The sequence below is a fragment of the Saccostrea echinata genome, unplaced genomic scaffold, assembly GCF_033153115.1.
Source record: "Saccostrea echinata isolate AGI-Se365-2 ecotype Australia unplaced genomic scaffold, CSIRO_AGI_Sech_v1 ptg000058l, whole genome shotgun sequence".
NCBI lineage: Eukaryota > Metazoa > Mollusca > Bivalvia > Ostreida > Ostreidae > Saccostrea > Saccostrea echinata.
This window is the reverse complement of record NW_026889807.1, coordinates 4,647,939-4,670,026: the sequence shown is the minus strand read 5'-3', so window position 1 is coordinate 4,670,026 and position 22,088 is coordinate 4,647,939. Positions and strand designations below refer to the sequence as shown.

The window sequence follows — 22,088 nt, the reverse complement described above, 5'->3', positions numbered from 1 at the left end:
AATTTGTATTATGCAAGTAGTTGTAGAGTATTTCGGTTAAGTAGCCTCATCAGGGGTCAAAGACATAATATACGATGTTTATTTTAAGTGAGACCTGATTATCTCGTCGCCTATGTTCTTGTGTAATTTGCTGTAAGTGATGATTGGTTGAGAATTAAATAAAGTTTTGCATTCTGGATTTCTAAGAATGATATTCCAATATTTCAGGGTTAAATTTAGTAACCAATACTGTAGGTTTACGTAATAGCTGTTCTTTAGTGTTTTTGATCGGTTTGTGTTGATCTTTTCTTTGATAGTACGATCAATTTCTGAGATAGAGTAACCTCGCTTTGATAAGTGCGTCCTGAAGTAATATAAGTGTTGCATGTAATATTGTAGGGTCAGTAGTATTTTAATTTTGCATGTCTAATGCTTTCTCCTTTAATGAATCCCTTAAAAACAGCTGGGCTATGAGCGCTCTGTCGTCCTTCATAATTTTTGCTTCGTTATGAATTTGCGAGTTTTTTTAATTGAATGTTGAATAATTTGCATTGTTTAATTTCAATATGTTATAAAAATTGAAGTGTTATAAATAGTTTTGAAGTAACAGGTTCTGACTGAACTTTTCTAAAAAGGTGACAAGTGACATACCTTAAAAGATCTTATCTAGACAGCATAAAATATCATTTAGTTGTTATACATTACCATTTGAACTTAGATGAGCTATGGAACAGTTTAGTGTTAAAGTTGTGTAGTCTATCTAGACTTTGGGAATATAAAAATTTTTATTTCAATTTCTCTTAATGTACAAAATGAAAATAAAATAAATTTTGGGTAAATTATTGTAGAATTAAATTGATATAAAAATGAACCAAAAAAGGTAACAAATTTAAAAAAAATCTTTTCTTTGCAGGTAAAATTTATTTTTTCGGATGCCATTGCATATCCGTATCCTTAAAAAGTCATCTTTAAATTAATTTAGATATTGTTGGGCTTTTGAAAATTATTTTGCTGACTATTCCCTTTCATTATTAAAATGAATGAGTACCCAAGGGGAAAGGGCACGTCATATTGGTCAATTAGAAGACGTGTTTGTAGAACATTAGCTCAAAATGTCTGAGAAAGTGAAGATGAAGAAACATTTGAACAAAATAGTTGTTCATTGCAGATAGGCCCTGCAGTTTCAGCTGATAGTGATATTGCCGAACCATGTAGTTCTGAAGTAGAGCAAATAATCTCAGGTGAAGAATCAGTCTTAAGTAGAAGATCTACAGACAATGAAGAAAGTGATATTTGTCATGCACAAGCAGAAAATAGCAATAAGTGTGAGATGCACTGTGGATTGAGACATGTATGGAGTGACTCTTCTGACTCAAATGCTGATAGTGAGAGTGATAATGAGTCAGATGAGGCTTTGAAAAATTATTTACGAGATTGGGCTGTTAAACATCAGATATCAAATGTTTCTTTGTCTGATCTTTTAAAAAATTTACGCCATTTCCATCCTGATTTGCCAAAAGATCCTCAAAAATTACTTAAAACGAAAATGAATTATACCATTCAAACTAAATGGGAGAGTACTATTACTTTGGTATTGCGTCATCCCTTTGCCATGTACTTAACCAAATTATAAATGTGATACCAGATCAATTTTCACTGAAACTGCAAATAAATATTGATGGTTTACCTCTCTTCAAGAGCACTTCTGACCAATTTTTGGCCAATACTTGGAAAAATTCAAAACATCGAAGGCAACAATAAAGTTTTCATTATTTGTCTATTCTATGGAACCAAAAAACCTAAAAATCTTGAAGAATATTTATATGACTTTATAACTGAATATATGGAAATTGATAGAAATGAAATTGAATTCTCAGGAAAACAGTTAAATGTCACGATCGATTCAACCATATGTGATGCACCAGCCAGGGCATTCATTAAAAATGTAAAGTCTTATTCTGGTTATCAAGGTTGTGAAAAATGTACTCAACGTGGCAGGTGGATGATAACATTTCCTGTGATAAACGCTCCTTTAAGAACAGATCAATCTTTTTCTCAACAATATAACGATGACCATCATTTAGGTGATTCCCCTCTCTCCAGAAAAAGTATACGCATGGTTACACAAATCTCCTTGGATTATATGCATTTGGTTTGTCTTGGAGTCATGAAACGCCTCCTTTTACTGTGGATTAAAGTTCCATTGTATTGTAGACTAGGATCGCATGGAGTGCAGCAAATATCTGAGTCTTTAGTGGCACTTAAGCATTGCATACCATCTGAATTCGCAAGAAAGCCTCGGCCATTAGCAGAAATAGAAAGATGGAAGGCAACAGAGTTCCAACAGTTTTTGCTATACACTGGGGTTGTAGCTTTATATGATGCTGTTCATCCAAACATTTATCATAATTTTCTTCTTTTTAGTGTGGGGATACATATTCTACTTAATGATAGGCTATCAAATGAATACAATCAATTTGCACACGATCTCTTACGAACTTTTGTCACACATTTTGATCAGGTTTAATTTTTTTATGGCGATGAAATGGCTGTTTACAATGTACATTGTTTGGTTCATCTTGCAGATGAAGCCCGAACTTTTGGTAGTTTAGACAACATTTCTGCATTTCCATTTGAAAACTTTCTTTCGAAGCTAAAAAAAATGGTGAGGAAGCAAACTTTTCCTTTGGCATAAATTATTCGCAGATTGTCAGAACAAACGAATTTGCAAAAGGAACAAAAAACCTATCCACATTTAAGTAAACCCCATAGCAGTGGACCTGTTCATGAAAGACTTGTGCATGGTTGTCAGTATCAGAAAGTAGAGACAGTAAGATATGTATTTAAAACAAATTTCAAAGATAGCTGTGTTCGAATCGATGGAAAAATATGCCTAATCAAAAACATTATTTTGCATGAAGGTAAAATTTTTCTTGTTCATCAGGTCTTTGGAACATCAGAAAACGCATTCGTATGTCCGTTAGAATCCACATTACTGGGAATTTTAAAAGTTTCGAACTTAGAAAACACTTTTCATTTTCCCGAATTGAATGACGTAGAATCCAAATGTGTCATTCTGCCATTCAAGAACAAATATATTGCGATTTCATTTACAGATGCTGATTGGTAGGATAAAAAACACCTTACAATTGGAGTGAATAGTCAGCAAAAATATATTTTTTTTTTTTTGGTTTTGGTGGTTTTTTGGTATCTTGTTTTTGTTTTTTTGTTTTTGTTTTTTGGTTTAAAACTTAATTTAAATCAAATCATTAATAAGGTCATTGACAACTAATGGGTATGCAGTGGTGGAATTTACAGAAGAAAAGGAAGTTTGTGTGGTTCCTATGAGGTGGTTAGCTGAAAATGAAACTATGTGCCAGTGGCCAACCTTTAGGATGACAGCCAAAATAAGAAAGGCAGTGAAGGCAAATATTGCCCCGAATGCAGAATTTAGACCTCTACCAGTCATGGTACTGGCAAAAACAAGTAAGTCTATAAGCAATCAAAATATAATTATATAGTAAACTTGAGTATATATTCAGTATATATTACTGTATAATCAACATTTTATTAGAGATTTTGGTCTAGAGAATATATTTCTTATTGCAACGGAGTACAACGATGCACGGAAAAAAACTGTCAAAAGCAACCTATACATCAGACTTGCAAACTGATGCTGAAGAGAACGAGAAAATTGGTTCCAGGAAGACAAAAAAGTTTGTATTATAACAACTTAGTCATGTTTTCTATTACCATTCAAAGTTATGTTAAGATTATTCTAACAATACTTTGATATTGTGTTCCTAGACCAAGCCGTTTTGAGTCTTCAGATTCAGAAGAAGTTGAATGTGATAAACAACAAGATGAGGAACACCACCGACAACAGATTAGAAAATCTCCTCGAAAAATTCAAAGGAAAATTACCCCACCAAGTCTGCCAAGTCTTCCAGCTCCCCCATGTCAGCCCTCGTCTTCAAAACCAACCAAAACTAAAGCATCAACCAATTGTACAGCATCGTTATTTGATAGAGGCCCCTCCACTTCAGGTATGTATTTAAAAAGATTCAGTGCCAATTTATTTTTTTAAATGTTATCTCACATAAATATTGCAAACTTATTTATTGGCTCTTTTAAACTCTAACCTTGTTTTTAGCATCAGAAAAGAAAATTGTAAACTGCTTAGAAAAAATCATGACCAACGTTGAGGAATTGAAAGTATAGATGCACCTAAACACGCAGCTGTTACAGGCAACAATCTCAAAGGTTGATGGACTTGGAAGCCTCCCAGTATCCGGTGGAAATGAGCTTGATACGGAATTAGACGTGTGCTTTCCTCTTAAATCACAAGAAGATATCGATAAGCCAGAAGACACACTGCAGGATAAGGACAAATGTAAAACTTTGGTAGGTTTAAATCTCTCTCTCTCTCTCTCTCTCTCTCTCTCTCTCTCTCTCTCTCTATATATATATATATATATATATATATATATATATATATATATATATATATATATATATATAAATTGCTACATGTACATGAGATGCCATTTATTATATGCATTCATTTTTTTTTTATCTTCTATTATACAGTTGAAATCGTTATCAACAATTGGAGGGGAAAATGCCAAAACAACAATCAGGAGACTTCTTTCTCACATGATATCAAACCCACTGGCGATTAAGATAAACTGGATGGGAAAGGGAGGGAAAATTCCTTTCTCTTCCTTAAAAATAAAGGAAATATTAAAAGGTATGTATTGAGAGAGAGAGAGAGAGAGAGGTCTTCCATGGACATTCTTTGAGAAATAAATACATTATCCTTTTTTTATTTAGAAACAGTAAGGAAGAATCGCCTGTGCTCCAACGCCACTGACACAGAGATATTCACTATAGCTAAAGACTGGTTCCGTTTTGCGAGCGACAGGGACGGCGGGCGAAAGAAAAGGGCCGAAAAAAGGAGGCAGCAGAGAGCCACCCAAAACACTCAAGATGATCAAACAGAAAGTGAACCTGAGCATGCTTAGATGTGTGTCGCTAAAATGACTTTGGTTCCTAACCACTAAAAAGAATATGAACATTTTCCATTCTTTAATTCTGTTTTTTTTAAGGCATTTATCTTTTAAAAATTTTGGCACAAATTTTAAAAATGTACCATTTCACAAAAAAAAAAAAAAAGAGAACTAAGTACAATAAAAAATAAAAGAGATTTTTTTCAATTAATGTTTTATTACTTATCTTTTAAACACCTATTTTTCATGATAAAGTAAATTGTAACAGTAAATAGCGAATTATTGTTTGACCAAAGGGAAACAAAAATATGGGTCAACGTTTATCGTACGTGTCCATTGTTTGCCAACATTGAGCCGATGGTTTCTACACGTTGGACCTATGTAGGACCAGCTGGGCCTACGTAGAACTGATGAGCAAAATAACGTTGGGCCAATTTAACGTCTTTTACCAACCTCCAACATTTGCCCGACGTAATCTTGCATTGTTGGGCCAATGCAGGCCCAACATGTTGGGACAGTGTAGGCCCTACACGTTGGGCCTACGCAGAACCGATGAGCAAAATAACGTTGGGACAACATTGTTTGCCAACGTTGGCCCGACGTAACGAGCATTGTTGGGCCTATGTTGGCCCAACATAGTCATGCTATCTGGGAACACAGTCTTTTTTCATCATGAATAGTCACATTAAAATTTTTGTTAACAAAACAGTTTCAAATTGCATCGCAAAGGTAATTTTTTGACATTTCTGCACTCAAAAAATGTTATTTTCCTAGCATGAATAAAATCATTTGAAAGTAATGACACTATTCTGAATTTAAGTAGAATGCAAAACATTATCTAATATATTCAGAAAAGAAAATTAAAAGTGGGGATCTGTGATGTAAATTTTTAGATATTATTGAAATAGTGTTAATTTTAAGCTTAAATTGGGCTATTTTTCCCCATATCTTTCACAATATATGAGCTATAATTGTCGAATATGATGATAGAATTCATGACAGTAAATCTAATATATGATTTAAGATCAACAACAACATTTCACTACTCAAAACAATTCTACGTGCAGGCTGCATGTAAAAATAGGCATCCAAACTTAACAACACTGTTAATACTTCGAAAGAGAAAAAAATGATCATTTTCTTCTAAATAAATTTTCCGCCACCAAAATATAGTTCCTCACTTAATGCTTTCGGTGTGATATTTAATCACAGTGTTTTAATTGAATTTAGTTTATTTAGCATTTTAGAATCCAAATTGTAATAATTAAAACATTATGCAGATTTTTTTTTTTATTAGAGGTCAAGTCAAGAATCTGCTCAAAAGCTCAGGAATGAACCTCTCTAGAGGAACCCAGTTCAATCGTCTGAAACAAATTTTCCGAAATGCTTAAATTTATCTGATTACTATATCTTGCCATTGTGTCCTGAGTAACGTTAACCAGATCATTCTTCGAGAAATCTTAATATAGGATATTTAGAGGAAAATTGGTTGGAAAACTGGAAAGTTTGTTATCAGCCAGACGAATTATTCATCTGACGTTAATGCTAAAAGACGTTACTGCTGCGAGATGGAGTTGTAAAACTCCGTTACTCTTATGACATATGCAGTATTTGTGTGACGCACAATCCAGGGCTAGATCTTGCGATATTACTCTAATAATGACAAAAAATCCCAATACAATGACTCAAATGTCTGACATTCTACAAAAGATGAAAAACTTTAGAAATTAATTACAATACGTGGGTGGATTTATATATATATATATATATATATATATATATATATATATATATATATATATATATATATATATATATATATATATATATATATATATATATATATATATATAATGTATATAGCTAGGCTGAATGAGAATTATATTAAACACATATGTGTGGTTTTAGAGAGGATGAAGATGACAATTGAATTATATTAAAAGTATTATGGAATAGCTGTGTAAATTTTTACTATTTCCAATTTTTATGTTTTCAATCACTAATTAATCAAGATCCTATTCGTTCATGGTTATCTTATGCCTTCGTGGTAATCCAACTTATACTCATAGTTCTCTTTCTAAGGAAGAAATTCTTCAAAATCATATGTCAGTATTGAATATTTTTAATATTCCAAAAAAAACAAAATGAATTGGAATTACCATATTTATATGTATTCCGAAACTTCATAAAAATCCTTGCAAACAAAGATACATAGCGGGTTCCAGTAAATGTTCAACCAAGCCTCTCTCTTCACTCCTCACTAAGATATGAACAGTAGTGAAGAGGAAACGTCAAGAGTTCTGTGCACCAATATATTCGAGAAGTGGTGTAAATCAGATGTGGATACTTAAAAATTCCAAGGAACTTTTGGGAAATATGAAATCACAAGATTTTACCAAAATCAACAGCTTAAAAACTTACGACTTTTCAACTTTATACATAAACATTTCCGACGATAAATTAAAATTCAGGCTCTTGGATATCATTGACAGCTGCTTTTTCTATAAAAATGGAACTTGTAAATTTACTTACCTTGTCATTGGTCATTTGCAAAATTATTTTGTAAAAAAAACATTCTGATTGTATACACAAGTACTCTGAAGTTGACATTAAAAAGATGCTTGAATTTCTGATTGACAACATCTATGTGGTTTTTGGAGACCGGGTCTTTCAACAATCTATTGGAATTTTCTGTTTCATATTGATATTTTACTTGAAAAAGACGATAATGGTAATCTAACAACCAAGCTTTATGATAAACGTGATGACTTTAACTTTCCAATCGTCAACTTCCCTTACTTGTGCAGCAACATACCTTCATCACCTGCATACTAGGTTTATATCTCTCAGTTGATTCGATACTCAAGAGCATGCTCTACGTATGCACAGTTTTTAAAACGAGGTAAATTATTGACAAACAAATTGATGAAACAAGAACATCAGCAGTCTCGTTTAAAATCATCATTTTGTAAGTTATATGGTCGATACAATGACCTTGTCAGCAAATACAATTTATCGTTTAGTCAAATGCTGAATGACGTTTTTCATACTAATTGTTAAGCCATTATTTACACACTGAATTGTCAACGGATTTTTCCGTTATTTCCCGATCATGACAAGGAGCACATGGCGGGGGAGACCGGTCGGCAGGGGAAGCGCGCTCCTCCATGGCACCTGATTCCGCCTCCAAATTTTGAGGTCCGTCTTTGCTCTGCTCCAAATTTGTATCGTTTCATCGGAGTTTCGAGACTGAATACTGTTCGTTATCTTCATATTTGAAGTTTTCAATTCTCATACAGAATCCAATCTTCATGGTTTAGAATAGTTACAGTACATATTTCTGAAATATTGAACGATGTTTGACTGGTTCACTTAACAGTTGTATGCGTGTTTCTTTCTCGCGGAAAAAAAAAATAAAAAAAATAAATAAAAGATAATGCAAGACACATAAGACACATATATTGTTTTAAAGTCATATATAAATCTCTCCCGGTCTTTTTTTTTTTTTTTTTTTTTTTTTTTTTTTTTTTTTTTGTAATTTCCACTTTAATTTTTTTTTTGTTGCCTTTCTGAATACGAAGTTTTTTCCACGCCTTTCTAGAAAAATACAATCGTCGTCATGTATATCAGCGTTGTCTCTGAGGATTAATTTAAAGCGCGACTTTCATTTTTTTTTTTTTTTTTTTTGGGGGGGGGGGGGCAGGAGGAGCGAGAGTGCTGCTTATTTTCTTCAGTAAGGAAAATGTTCCCGATGGTACTTTTATGTGGCGTTAGACCGATGTCCACTTCTGCTGGCTACAGATTTGTCATAAAACCTCAATTAAATAGGGAAAAAATCAAAAGATTCTTGCTACAAGGATATTTACTGCCTCAGTAGCTTTATAATCTTCACTGCCCAAATTTCCAAGTAAGCCAAAAACACCATCATTTAAGTCCATGCTTACCTGAATGGTATGTGAGGTCCAGCGTGTTCGATATGATGTGTTAATATATAGAATAAGCAACAATTCAAGCATGGCACTATTATGACACAAACATGGGAGGAATTTATTTTTTGATCATCGATTTGATTGGCTTGGGTTCTGTTCTAAGTCAGTAAGATCATATTAAGAGAAATCTTCGTCATGAAGAATGGGCTCCGCTCCGCCCATTCTTCTCGACGAAGATTTCTCTTAATGTGATATTACTATTACCTAAAAATTCGCAAATCTGATGGAAAATATCAATGAATACATGCCACAACCATTTCGGTAAGCACAGGTCCATCATCGAGAGCGGTGTCTCAACAATGTAAGCTGTCGCCAGTGTATCTGTGTCTTTATCATAATAATGATATTGTAGATATAATGTTTTTGGTTTTATTTTATAATGTTAAACTTGATTTCAAGTTAACTGGCTCGGACTAGTGTCTCCATCCATTCCTTTTCGACCGAAATTCCTCCAACCTTTTTATAATCAAACATCGGACATGTTTTTGTGCCTTTTCAACATCGAATATCGGTTCTCTTGAATACAAAAATTCCAAGACAACAATATGTTCACTATAATTGATCACAAAGCGCCTTTCCCAAAAACATTCCCTTCAAAACAGAATCCTTTGTCAGACGAATTCAAGCGTAACTGCTTTTCAAGCCGATTTACACCTTGCGCAATTTTGTAAAAATCTACGATTGTTCAACTCAAATGGATATACAAGTAATAAGTAAGAAGTTTAAAAACGTCACTGGAGAATGAAGTTGGTTGGTCACGAGATCAAACCCTGTGAAGGCCGAAGGTCTTCTGAGAAGATCTGATCATGTACAGACCCACTTCATTTTCCAGTGAAGTTTTTAAACTTGTTATTTATTTCTTAGATAAACGAATACCTTTATTCCCATTAAATCATTTTCCGTTTTTTCCTTTCATTTTCAGACTCGTTAGACGAGGCTTTTGCATATTTTAAGTACATTGTGTTGTAAATTTAGATAGAATTAAAATGACCACACGGCCCAACCCACATTCAAATGGATATGTTTGCTTTGCCTTTTCCTCCTAATACAGTGTACATGTAGAACCTGTTATGCATAGCATCGGCGTTTTCGTAATTGATACTGTTGTTAATCCCATACAAAGTTGGCATACTTAAAGATGGTGAACCTGGGCTTAAGCAAGCAGCAATCTTGATTTTTTTTTTTTTTCTGTTTTGAAGCTTTGATTTCTCTACCTCCAAAGGTCAATGCTTTCTATGTGGTAAACTTTAAACTTTTTAAAGTAAGCTTTGAGGTTATTTGTTGTAGACTTTCAGAGTTGATGTTGTTTAAACTCTGAACTATCATATGAACCTTGACTTTTGATCATGACCTTCTGGCTACATGGCTGTATGAGTAGCGTTAATGTTGTATGTCAATGTTGTATATGCATCTATTTAAGGACATGCTTGTTTTTGGGGACCCATTGTTCATGTTGTATTTGATTTGTCATTTATTCATAACAACAGTGCCCATATAATATCGCCATATTTTTGCTACTAAAATTTAAAGTTGACCATCTGTTTGAGTTACCAGTACACTTTTTTGCGATAAATCAGTGCAAATTAGACTTCTTACATTATGTTCAGTAAATATTTCCAGGGCAACCTGGCGTAGTTTATGATATTGACGAACAAGGGAACATTTAAAACTGGTATATGAAATTTCATAAAAAAAACAGTTGTCCACATGATGGTGAATATAGCTAGTCTAAGAAGTAATGGTCGGGGGGAGGGGAGAGAGGAGAAGTATTACTGCTACTTAGACTAAACAGTGTTTGTTTTTAAAATAAAAACCAGTTTGAAATTGTATACACAAGGGCCTTTCCTGAAAAAGGAAACCTACTGAAAAGGAGAATGTTTAACCTGTCGATCTAAGGTTAATTAAAAGGGTTTCACAGTTTATTAATTAAATAAAATATATTGTGCACACACACAACACACACACACACACACACACACACAGAGAGAGAGAGAGAGAGAGAGAGAGAGAGAGGGATTGAATCTATTACTACACAGTAGTGGATAATTCATTTCTGTGTATAGATATTTAAGCACATATAAAATATTCCGTTCATAGCCATCGACGGATTCAGTTCATTCAATACCATACATAAGTTTGTGTTGAAAGGTTTTCCATATATTGTTTTTGTATATATACATTTTTTTACTTCTGATTAAGGTCTTTCGTCACAACGGAAGACCTTCTACTGATTCTGATGGTTAAGATTATTATTCTTTTTTTTTTCTTCTCCTTTCTAGAAGCCAGCTTTGAGACCTCGTATCTCGCTCATTTCTCAACGGATTTTGCTCAAGTTTTCAGAATTCATAGACGTTACAAAACTCTATCAGAATTCTGTCATACGTTTAAAAAGTCCCCTTCCGCTTTGGAATTATTTCCCTTTAAATGAAAATTTTAGGTGTTTCGTTTCCAGACAAAGGCTCCGGGACTACAAAAGCTGGAGCAGAAATACTACTGAATTTGAATAATACAAGCATTGAAGTTGTGCACATCTATTTTTGTTTTTTGATTTATGTGTTCAAAATGGCGCTAGATAGGGGTCAAAAATTAGAACGCCTAAAAGTGCGAAAATTTACACAATTTTTTTAAATGTATCTTTTAAACTAAAAATATTTTGTTAAGACATGTTGAATAAAAGTTGTGCAAAATTTTAAGGTCTTTCATTTGGCACCACCAAAAAGGGGCTGGTCCCTTAAATTAGGGATCTAGAGTCCTTGAAAGTTTTCGTTTTATAACTCAAAAACAGTAAATATTTCGATAAAGCTGTCGCTAAAAAGTTGTTCTTTAACATATTATTGATCTCATGAACTTGTTATTTTGTTCGAGTCTTTTTTAATAAATGAGCTAGAAGCTTGACCCATATACAGGTCACTAGTTTCATTAGACAAGTGAAGGTGAAATCTTTATGCGCATTATAACTGAAATAAACTTGCTATAAATGATAAACCTATCCAAAATAAATACTAATATTACTTTAAAATACGTTTTTACGTGTTCTGTGGTTTCATTCCAAATTATTGAATCACACATTTTCAATACGTCTCGGGGTTTGTTTTTGTTTATAATTACGTAACCGGCCATCCTCCGATCACGCGTGACCTAGATCCAGTGATAAGTGGCCATACACTAAACAGGCATTGCCATTCTAAATCTATTTTGCAAACTCAACTATGTACGGATTTTCACTGCTGTTTGTACACTGTACTTGTACGTGATATGTCGTCCAAGATAACTGTACAGCTTTCCGAAGAAAAAAACAAACAAACTGGTGGCTATTCGAGCCCCTTTTCGCCTTCAATGTCCTCTTCATAACATACCTGTTTACAGAGAAGAGATCATAATTTTTCAATAAAATATTTCATATTGTATGTAATTTGATTTGTATGAATAAGTATCTGAAAGGCTATATTGTACTAAATTTTCTAAAGTACATGTTTTATGTAATACATATTTTTAGCATACGATAAAATATCGTATTAAATATTTCTAATGTCCAGAACTGTGTACCGTAAATTTCATGCATTTAAGAAGTATGTTAACTTTTTATAATTTAACTCCACCTGCCCGCGCGGTTCAAAACAAAAAAAAAGTACAAAGAGTACATATACATGGACTTGAATATAACAAACTTATTAGCACACATCTAATGATGAAAATAAAAATAATTGATAATAAACTTTTTCAACTTCATTTCAATGATAAGTTATTCTAAAACCTTACTTCAAATGTCAGAAAGGCCAGCACAGCCAAACTTTTCTTAATTGTCTCTGTTTTAATTACAATGTCAATCACAATAACTCTTTTCTTTAGATCCTTTCATTTCTTATTTGTACATAGTTACATGAAATCCATGCACGGCGCTACACCTGTCAATCAAAATTGTAAACTTCTGGTGCCACGGAAGCATTTCCCCTGTGGTGTAAAATATTCTTTAGGTCAATTCTAATTTTACGCTTTTATAGATACAGTGTAATATTTCGAAACAACGTTTAAGGCTGAAGATGCATGCTGTGAATTTATCAAACCTTCAGTCCTAATTGACGATCCGTTCTTACATGTATGTTATAATTAATCAGAGAGTCCAGTATTTGTGACAAATTTTGATTGAGATTTCACTTTCCCTTTAGGATAAAATGATTGATTAAACAGATTATGCATATGAGATGGATACCTGTACTACATATAAATGTATACTTTTCACTTTGAAACAAGAATCTGTTATTGACAATTAAAAGTTAAGAGTTTAGGTAAAAGACTTTGACAAATGACAAGTTATTCCTTCTTAGTCACTATATAGCTTAAAGTTGTAGGGTCGTGCCCCCCCCCCCCGCAATTATGTTTTTTTTTAAATTTATTTCTTTGCTTATATATCAAAAAATTTTGATTGTTTGTGCCCCGTCCCAGAAAAAAAATGACATTGCTTTCTGCAGGCTTAAGTCAGAACATGATTTTCATAATGATAGTACATTTATCAAAATGTTTCTCATGGCCGTAGGAACCGGGGGGGGGGGGGGGGGGTTTGCTTGTCAAGGAATTTTGATTGATAGTGCCCCCTCAACTGAAGATGTATGGCTGTGCCCCCCTCCCTCCCCCAACTGAAATTGCTTCTTACGGGCCTGTTTCTCCCATACGATTCGGAGTCGTGGTTTCGAATACCACCATGTCGCCCGCGTGGCGCAGTGGTTTGAGCGTTTGCTCTAGAGTCGCGGAGTAAGGAATTAATCTTTACGTCGCGGGTTCGACTCCCTCTGCGGGTCGTGGAGACCGGTCCTTTGCATTAGACCGTATAAACCGAGATCACGTGTAGCAGTAGATGCTGGCACGAAAGAGACCACTCACTGCTCAATGGCCTTGAGTGTCGAGTATAGGTCTGAATTTGCAGCCTTCCACTGGCAAATGCTGGCAGCTCAAGGGATGTTAAACAACAAACAGACAATCAAACAAACATTTTTGTGTTGCTTGCAGAGCAGAGCAGCACTTAGCGATCAATTTTCCTGGCGTCTGTCTTGCTGTCCGTCCGTCTGTCACACCTTATATCTCGAGAACAGTAAGAGATATGGATTTGATAATTTGCACATATAGCTTGACACTATGGCTTTTGTATTTTTCCATGGCTTCCGACCTAGATATCCTTGAACTTGACCCTTGACCTACTTTTCAAAATAACCAATAATGCCGACATACAACTTCTTTTTTGATATTTAAGAGGTAAGTCTATGCTATTTAGAATGTGCACTGTTTGTCATAAAACATTTTGAAAAATACCAGCGTTACAGTCCACTTGACCTTGACCTTTGACCTATTTGTAAAATATACTGCGGAGGGTTAAATTTAACTTATGTCTTTTCAAATTAGAGAGGCAGGGTTTGATAATTAACATTTATACATGTTTATGAGCTCATGACAATGTATTTTGACACTGTATGAAATAAAGAAACCACAAAAACTGAAATTTAAGTACTATGAAAATACAACGGGATCGGTATTCCAAAATGGATGGTATACTGACAATTGCGGATATGATATTCTGAAGCCTGTTGAAATCACGTACTTAAATAATTTATAAATAATTATTTATAATAAATTTATTCAAATTTCATTTATATCCATTTTAGCTTTCAGGGGTTAAGGATTTGTATTTCTATTTAATAAATTCTATCGCAGTCTTACTATCCCTGGATTTTTTTTTTTTTTTTTTTTTTTTTTTTTGCATGAACTATATGCCAAGTCATAGCAAATAAATAGCTGATAACTTTTAGACTTACTTACATCTTTAATGAAGCTAAAAGCAGGCGACACATGCATTCTTGGGAACACTCTAGTTCTGTAAGAAATCGGCAAAGATAATTATGCAGAGATTTTTGATGAATAAAATGGTTTTTTTTAACCTTTCTATAACGCTTACTATATATACATGTACATGTATGGTCTGCATTATAAAACATGATGTGATAGGGTAACGTTATGCGCCTTGTACACGCACTCAAAGATGCCGACGTTTTTCAATATCGAAATTGGACATAAAACATATTTACAATAAAATTTGAAGCCAGCGAGTTAAACATAATAAATTATTATGGAAACGAAATGGAAAAAAAAAAAAAAACATGTGCAAACTTGTCAAGTCGGAAACACTCAGAAGGGTATTGTTGGTATCATACAGACTGTGTCATGGCCTTGACTCAAGTTCAAGGTCACTGAGAACAAGATGCTTTTACTGGATGTGTGGTCTGAAAGAACATGTGTTAACTTGTCAAGTCGGTAACACAGATAGGTTTGCCGCAAGGTCATCTGGACAAGTTCAAGGTCACGAAATGGAAAGTGTACATTATTTTATTGTCTTTCTACTGGCGAAGCATTGCAAGTTGATAGTCCCTTACAAGATTATTTATTATTTTAGAATTTGGCATGACCTTGTCTCAAGATCACTGCTCCAACGGAAGACCTATTCGTTGCTCTGCAACGAGCTAGGCTCTAGTTTTGTATAATATATTTGCATTTTGTCTAATCATAATTTTTTTACATGTATATTTTCACAACAAGATCAATTCCCAAGCTACTTGATAAACACTTAAGACGACATCAGTCGGAGATTTTAATCCAAGTGCTGCATAACAAAATAAAAGCATTTTATTTGTGCTTATATTAACATGTTTCTATTCATTTTCTGAAGTTAAATTACATCTCTAAATACCAATATTATGAAAGCTTGTGTTCTAAAATTGACTTCATCTCGCCTACTATGACAATGATAATATTACTGATCTAGTCAAGTAAGAATATCTGAATGTTTCCTTAACAAACCTGCGTTCTGCCATTTTGAGGATGACGTGAAAGGGGGGGGGGGGGAGTCCTGCATATTTTGCACGGAACGAAGTAAAGGCCATGATTTCTTTGATGCTGAATGTACAAAAGGTAAAAATATTTTTTAAAAATATGACATTTTGATTGAAGGGGAGGGGTTATTTTAAAGAGGAATATTTAAAAAAATCTTGATAGGGTATGATCAGATTAGCTTACGATTGAGTGAAAAAAAATTATCTGAATTATTATTTTATTTGGGGTATTTTAATCAGGAATATTTTATTAAAAAATCTTAAATAGGTTATGATCAGAGTAGCTTAAAACTGAGTGAATCTTATTTTTTTGTTCAATAAAGGAGGAAAACTCAAAAGTGAGGAGTCTCAGAGTCTATCATCTTCCCATATGGACCAGCTGCAAATAACAGATGTGGCAGAATGCAATGATCAAGAAAAGGTAAAGGTTCTTCAAAACACCAACGACGACAATTGATATACATAGAAACATTTTCAGTATTTTTTATCAATTTAATAGTAATTTAACTGTAGATGAAATTACGCATAATTCACAAGATATTTCCAATTATATTTTCTTCGGTTGATGTTTTGAAAAATGATACTTTTATGTGATCTTTGAGCTCAGTATCAATATAAACTGGCTATCTACGATCCCTAAGTAAAAACAAAACGAATTAGGTGACTACTGAATGGTGTCCGTCATGATGACCTGTAATTTACGTTTAAATATAAATGAAGTTAGTTTTAGTTATTTAGGTGTCTGGTGGTCTCCAAATTAATCAGGTATTCTCAATGATGATGTCACAATAGCCTTTATTTGCGTTGGGTTCTTTTGTTGGGTTCTTAAAAAATACAAATCTAGTAAATGTATGATCTTTGCCAATCAAGGATAACAGGACTATAACACAATTTATTTACAAATGTACAACAAAATAGTGATGAAACTCATGCCCCAGTGGTGTATATGTACAAGAGACATAAGGCATCACTACCACATCTCCAGAAACGAAGAACCATGTTCTAGCTATTCCATCACGTGTTGGACGGAAGTACAAATCATCAGCGGAAGTAGGCAGATGACGTCACCGGAATCTTGTAGCCTGTGATCACGAAGGTTTTTGTCTCAAAACGTATAGAAGAACATCAGAGGAGACATCTCAACGAAAAGGTGGTCATCTATTTAAATTATTTTACAACTTCATATAATAAACTAATCTAATAAACATCTTCAATTCGTAATCCAAACACGTAAATATGTGACAAAATTATACTGCCAATATGGTCTTTCGTAACTGCGCTTGTACTTAAAAGTATACAAACCAGGTAAGTGACGTCTAATATTGACATATTGACACATATTGAATACAATAAACAAATATTTTCTTTTATACAAACTTCAAGAAAAGCAGAAAAATAACACTCACTGAATTGTAGTCATTCACACACCTTACAAATGTCAAAATAGAAAGCTCGGGTTTCAAATGGTCCACAAAGGTACCACATAACGCATCCCATTTCCACAAAGCATTGGAACCGTCCAATCCATAAGTATGGGGGATAATTTCACACCGTCCACAAAGTTTGGTGTCCAGAACTAATATGACAAACCTGGCCAAAACTCAAACCCCTAAATAAGTTTAACAATTAATACTATCAAACTTGAGAAACAGGTTAACCAAACGATGCTGCAGCTCTGTATACTACAATACGCATGTTTCGAGATTATCTCTCTTGGTGCGCTCTTTCGTTACGGAGAAGAGTTTTGTTTTCTGCGCGAACAGGCAGGCCGGACAGTAATTTATATTGGATATGTTATAACTTCGATATGCCGGTCTATCATAACTGATAATAGTGATGTACTCTTCAAATCAAAAATTACCGAATTTATCTATAGTTGTCATTTTTTTCTACCAAAAAGAAAAAAAAAACAGAACAAAAGAAAATATCAGCGGTTATAAGACTTATCAGACGTAGGAAAAGATATGGATCTTCCAAAAACACACGCATCTGATCATTACAATTGTACAATTCTGATTGACACACCGACTTTCCCTTATAATATTTTCAAAGAGCCCCCTTACTATTAAAAAAGGTTTGTATAATCAAGGAAGTGTCTTTGTCAGAAAGACTATGACAGTTCTTTTGTTCTCAAGTATCCTAATTGAAAGTAAATTTTGGAAAACACATACATTAGACTTCAATCACTCCATCGAAATCACCACTGCTTGACAATTTCATCTTCCTTTGACATAAGATGAATTTTAAAGCCCTAACCATCGTCCATTTATTTATACACGTTTGCGTACATCAACAACCTGTCCCACTTCCATGCCGATATGGATACTTTCTGTGCCTCTATCGTTGGAGGGTTACAATCTCGAAAATGATTCATTATTCAGTGACCTTCGATGCATGCAAACTTAAACTCTCCAGAATGTATGGACGAGCATTTTGAGCAATATTGTGACAGATAACTTCTGGTGTGTGTTTCGCCTTCAAACTTAAGTGGCCTACATTGAAATAATACATTTCCAGTGCCGAATTAGTTCAAACGCAGGCTCTGACTCTACCTGCTGACAAAGAAGAGGGATCGTATGGGTCGTATGAAAAGTTAGAAAGTCTGCAACATGTCCTTCGTCAATTTGTCAAAAAGTGTAAACACTGTGATTGTCTTATCCTCATTAAATATGCTTTGAAACGTTATCACAGTATTTTAATTATGCATGAAAGAGATTTTTTTTCTTCTTCATGACAGACCAGGGCAAATATTGACTGTTTGTCGTATATTATATCCTGGATGCCTCCAAAAAGTACCAATAGCGTGGTCTAGTTATTTTCACGAATAATATGTTCAATATAACTCTGTATTTATTTAATTTTCTGTTATCTTTCCTGGTGGGCAGGTTATCAATTTTTCTCCTCTCTAGTTAAGGCAGTCACAAAGGGGTAATTCGGAAAATTTTGTTTACGAGAATGACACAATCATTAAGAAAAGGAAGTGCTTCTTTCGGGCCTACTGTAGGCAAAGAATGCAATATTTGAGCATCATTCTGATGACCAAGAAACCCACTGCGTACAAAGCTATGTGTTTTAATATTATCAATTATGACAATAAATTGTATGGATAAAATTGAAATATCTGTGTCCAATACAGGGTTCGTGGCTCGCTTTGAAGTCTGTATATGTGATGTGAAGATCCATCGTTCAATGCAACTGCATCAAGTGGATTATCCAAATTACAAGTATCCCACTAATCCCTCCATTCCCATTCCGAAGACCACTGAATGTTACATGTAATTTTTGCATTTTGTCCAATTTGTTGTGTAAGAATAGAGGAATGAAACATGTCCAGAGGTTTTGACATCAAAGAAACAGAAATGAATGTCTATCATTCATAAATATATATCATTAAGATGTTTTTACTATATATGGAATTGCACCAAAATAAAGAGATTTTAAATTGTACTATAATGAGGACGGGGATATACCCAAAAACGTGTTTAATTCTTTGTTTTGTAAGTGTTAATCAACTCAAAATTTCCACAATTTTTAATTATCTCCGCTGATGAAGATTAAGCGTAATTGTTATATGATCTGAGCGTCTCACCAAGTTTATATCGAAATGCTGTTATTTCATCTTCATCCCCCTCTGGAAATTCTATATAAGATTTTGACTCAATCAGATCCATGACGGACAGCGGTAATTTTTTTCATGATACCTTTCTCTAATGCCACCAAAACTAAAACGTTTTCACCGTTTTGGGAATAAAATGCTTCCATGCGAGCCATGTTGAGTTCGAACATACACCAATATGATTTTAAGAAATGTGCAGTTATGACGCAGACAGTTCTTCGGCTATTATGAATGGCATTTGTGATATTATCTGCTATACCTGTCCCTGGGATAAAATCGCGATGATGTATACACAGTTGAAGATCGAATTCCTTCTCCAAACGCTTTAAAATGTCGACAACAAATGTGCTGTCTTCATCGGCATAAGATACAAATGCATGAAATTTATATTGATTTTCTTCTATTGCGTCTTCTCTAAGAACATCATCTTTATACGCATCCTTTGCTACGTAGTACATATATAAAATCTTCCATTTATATCTATAAACAACACGACCAAGTATGATCGCTAAGATAATGATTATCGATAACGTCAAAATAATGATAATTAGAAAGTATGAAGAGCACTGCTTCAGCAGTCTGGAGTAAATGTCCCATATCTGTGAATAGAATTTTTGAAGAATCTGACAAGGTACATGTATAATTAGAAAAATAAAGGAAATCAATACTCTTCGTGTTGAGCACCCATTTTACGAAGTTCAAGTTTTCACAGTCGCATCTTAATTTGTTACTCTTCAGATTCACAGATACATGTTTCTGTCGTGAAATTTTGTTTAACATATTCCTAGTTTCTGTATCTAAGGCCGAAATCTCATTATAGGAGAGGTCTAAATAAGACAGATTAACCATATGATCTAAGAGTATTGTGAATGCACTCAAAGAATTATAGCTGAGATTAAGAATTGTCAGCCTTCTGAGATTACGAAATATTTTAAAGGGAAGATGGATGATTTTGTGTTAAGTTCAAAGTGCGAAGCATATTCATATTTTTAAATAACTCTCCGTTGACATCATTTTCCAGACTTTCACCAAGAACATTGTTGGAAAGATCAAGATCAACCAGGTTTTTAAAATCCTTCAAGCTTTTTGGTGAGATGTAGCTGCAAAAATTGTGAGAGAAGTTCAGATAATTGACACTTTCTATATTCCAGATTATAGATGATATTATTCTGCAAATAAAGCTTTGACAACACGGATTTACCCAAAGATTTGATTCTGAGATTTAGGCGGCGGAAAGACATTCTATAGAAGTTATTATGAAAGTATAACGATTGCAATTTAGGTGGAATCATGACTTGCATATTTATAGACCAGTCATTGATTTTAGTCAAGTTACCAATTTGATTTCCTAAAAAAGCTGCATCAACCGACCTTGTGCCATTGCAATCTAAAGCAAAATCTTTCATAATGAATGGATGGAATGAGGATTGAAAACTTACATTGAGGGTCTCCAAATTGGACATAAGAGAAAAATAATAGACATAAAGTCCATACTCTAGTACATTATTAGCTAGGTTAAGATGTCTAAGTGATTTGGGAAGCTCAGCTAGGACTTCGGACTCCAGACTACAAATGCAATTGGACGCCAAGTTAAGTTCCTTCACCTGAGTACGCTTTAGATAAGCCATGTGATATCTTCTAACAATAAATCGTACTCTGTGGCAGCTTTGTAATTTCTGGAAATTTAAAACTCGAATAGAGGAATTTCTTAAGTCACTTGATAAATTAGCCACAGCCTCCAGAGTTAGTTTCTGATTGCTGGATATATCAAGATGAACAAGATTTGAAGAATTTTCAAGGGAACCTTGTTCAATCGTGTGAAGCAAATTTTCCGATATGCTTAAATTTCTCAAATAGCTATATTTTGACAATAATCTCTGTTCAACGGTTCTTAGTTGATTTTTTGAGACATCCAAGTAAACAATATTCCGAGGAAGATCGTTTGGAAAATTGGAAAGTTTGTTATTAGCAAGAGTTATTCCGGTGACATCACTCTTAAATGATGGTGCTGTTGTGAGATTGAGGTGTTCACAATTTGCCCATAATTGTCCCTTATTCATATAACATATACATTGTTTGTTTGTTGAACAATCCAGATCTGCGTCAACTAATATCGTACCGATGACAAAATAAACCAGTAGAAGTACCAAGAAGTCCCTCATTCTACAAAACAATATACATAGACTGATTCAGATACTGTTCAAAATAACAACTGAATTTTATGAATTGTAATGAAATAGTTCAGAAAAACAAAGATGATGAGGTTTTCTTCTTTTTGTCGATGTTTTAAAGAGGATGTTTATTTAATGCGATTGGGATACCTTTTTATATTTTATATATTTTATATACAAACCTTGACCATATTTTTGATATTATATATAAAGAGGATATCTATATTGTGTGCTTTATCCAACAAGTTGAAATGGTGTATATTCGTAAAAATTGCCGAGTGCATAATCGCCATTTCAACAAGTTGGATAAAGCAAATATTAAATCATACATTTATAGATGTTCTATTTATCTCATACGATTTTCCTTTTAAACAAAAGCATACAAGGTAATCACGACGTAATAAAAGGAATAAAAAAATAATAAATCCACAGCGTAAAAACCAGTAATA

The 22,088-nt window shown here is 33.7% G+C and overlaps 1 protein-coding gene across 1 annotated transcript; it reads right to left on the bottom strand.

Annotated features, from left to right (window-relative positions):
- Positions 1–19,406: 19,406 nt before the first annotated feature.
- Positions 19,407–20,040, bottom strand: LOC133174573 (toll-like receptor 4). Its single transcript, XM_061309679.1, is given in 2 exon segments — positions 19,407–19,556; positions 19,558–20,040. Coding segments are annotated over 2 exon segments (519 nt in total). The 5' UTR covers positions 19,927–20,040.
- Positions 20,041–22,088: the final 2,048 nt, after the last annotated feature.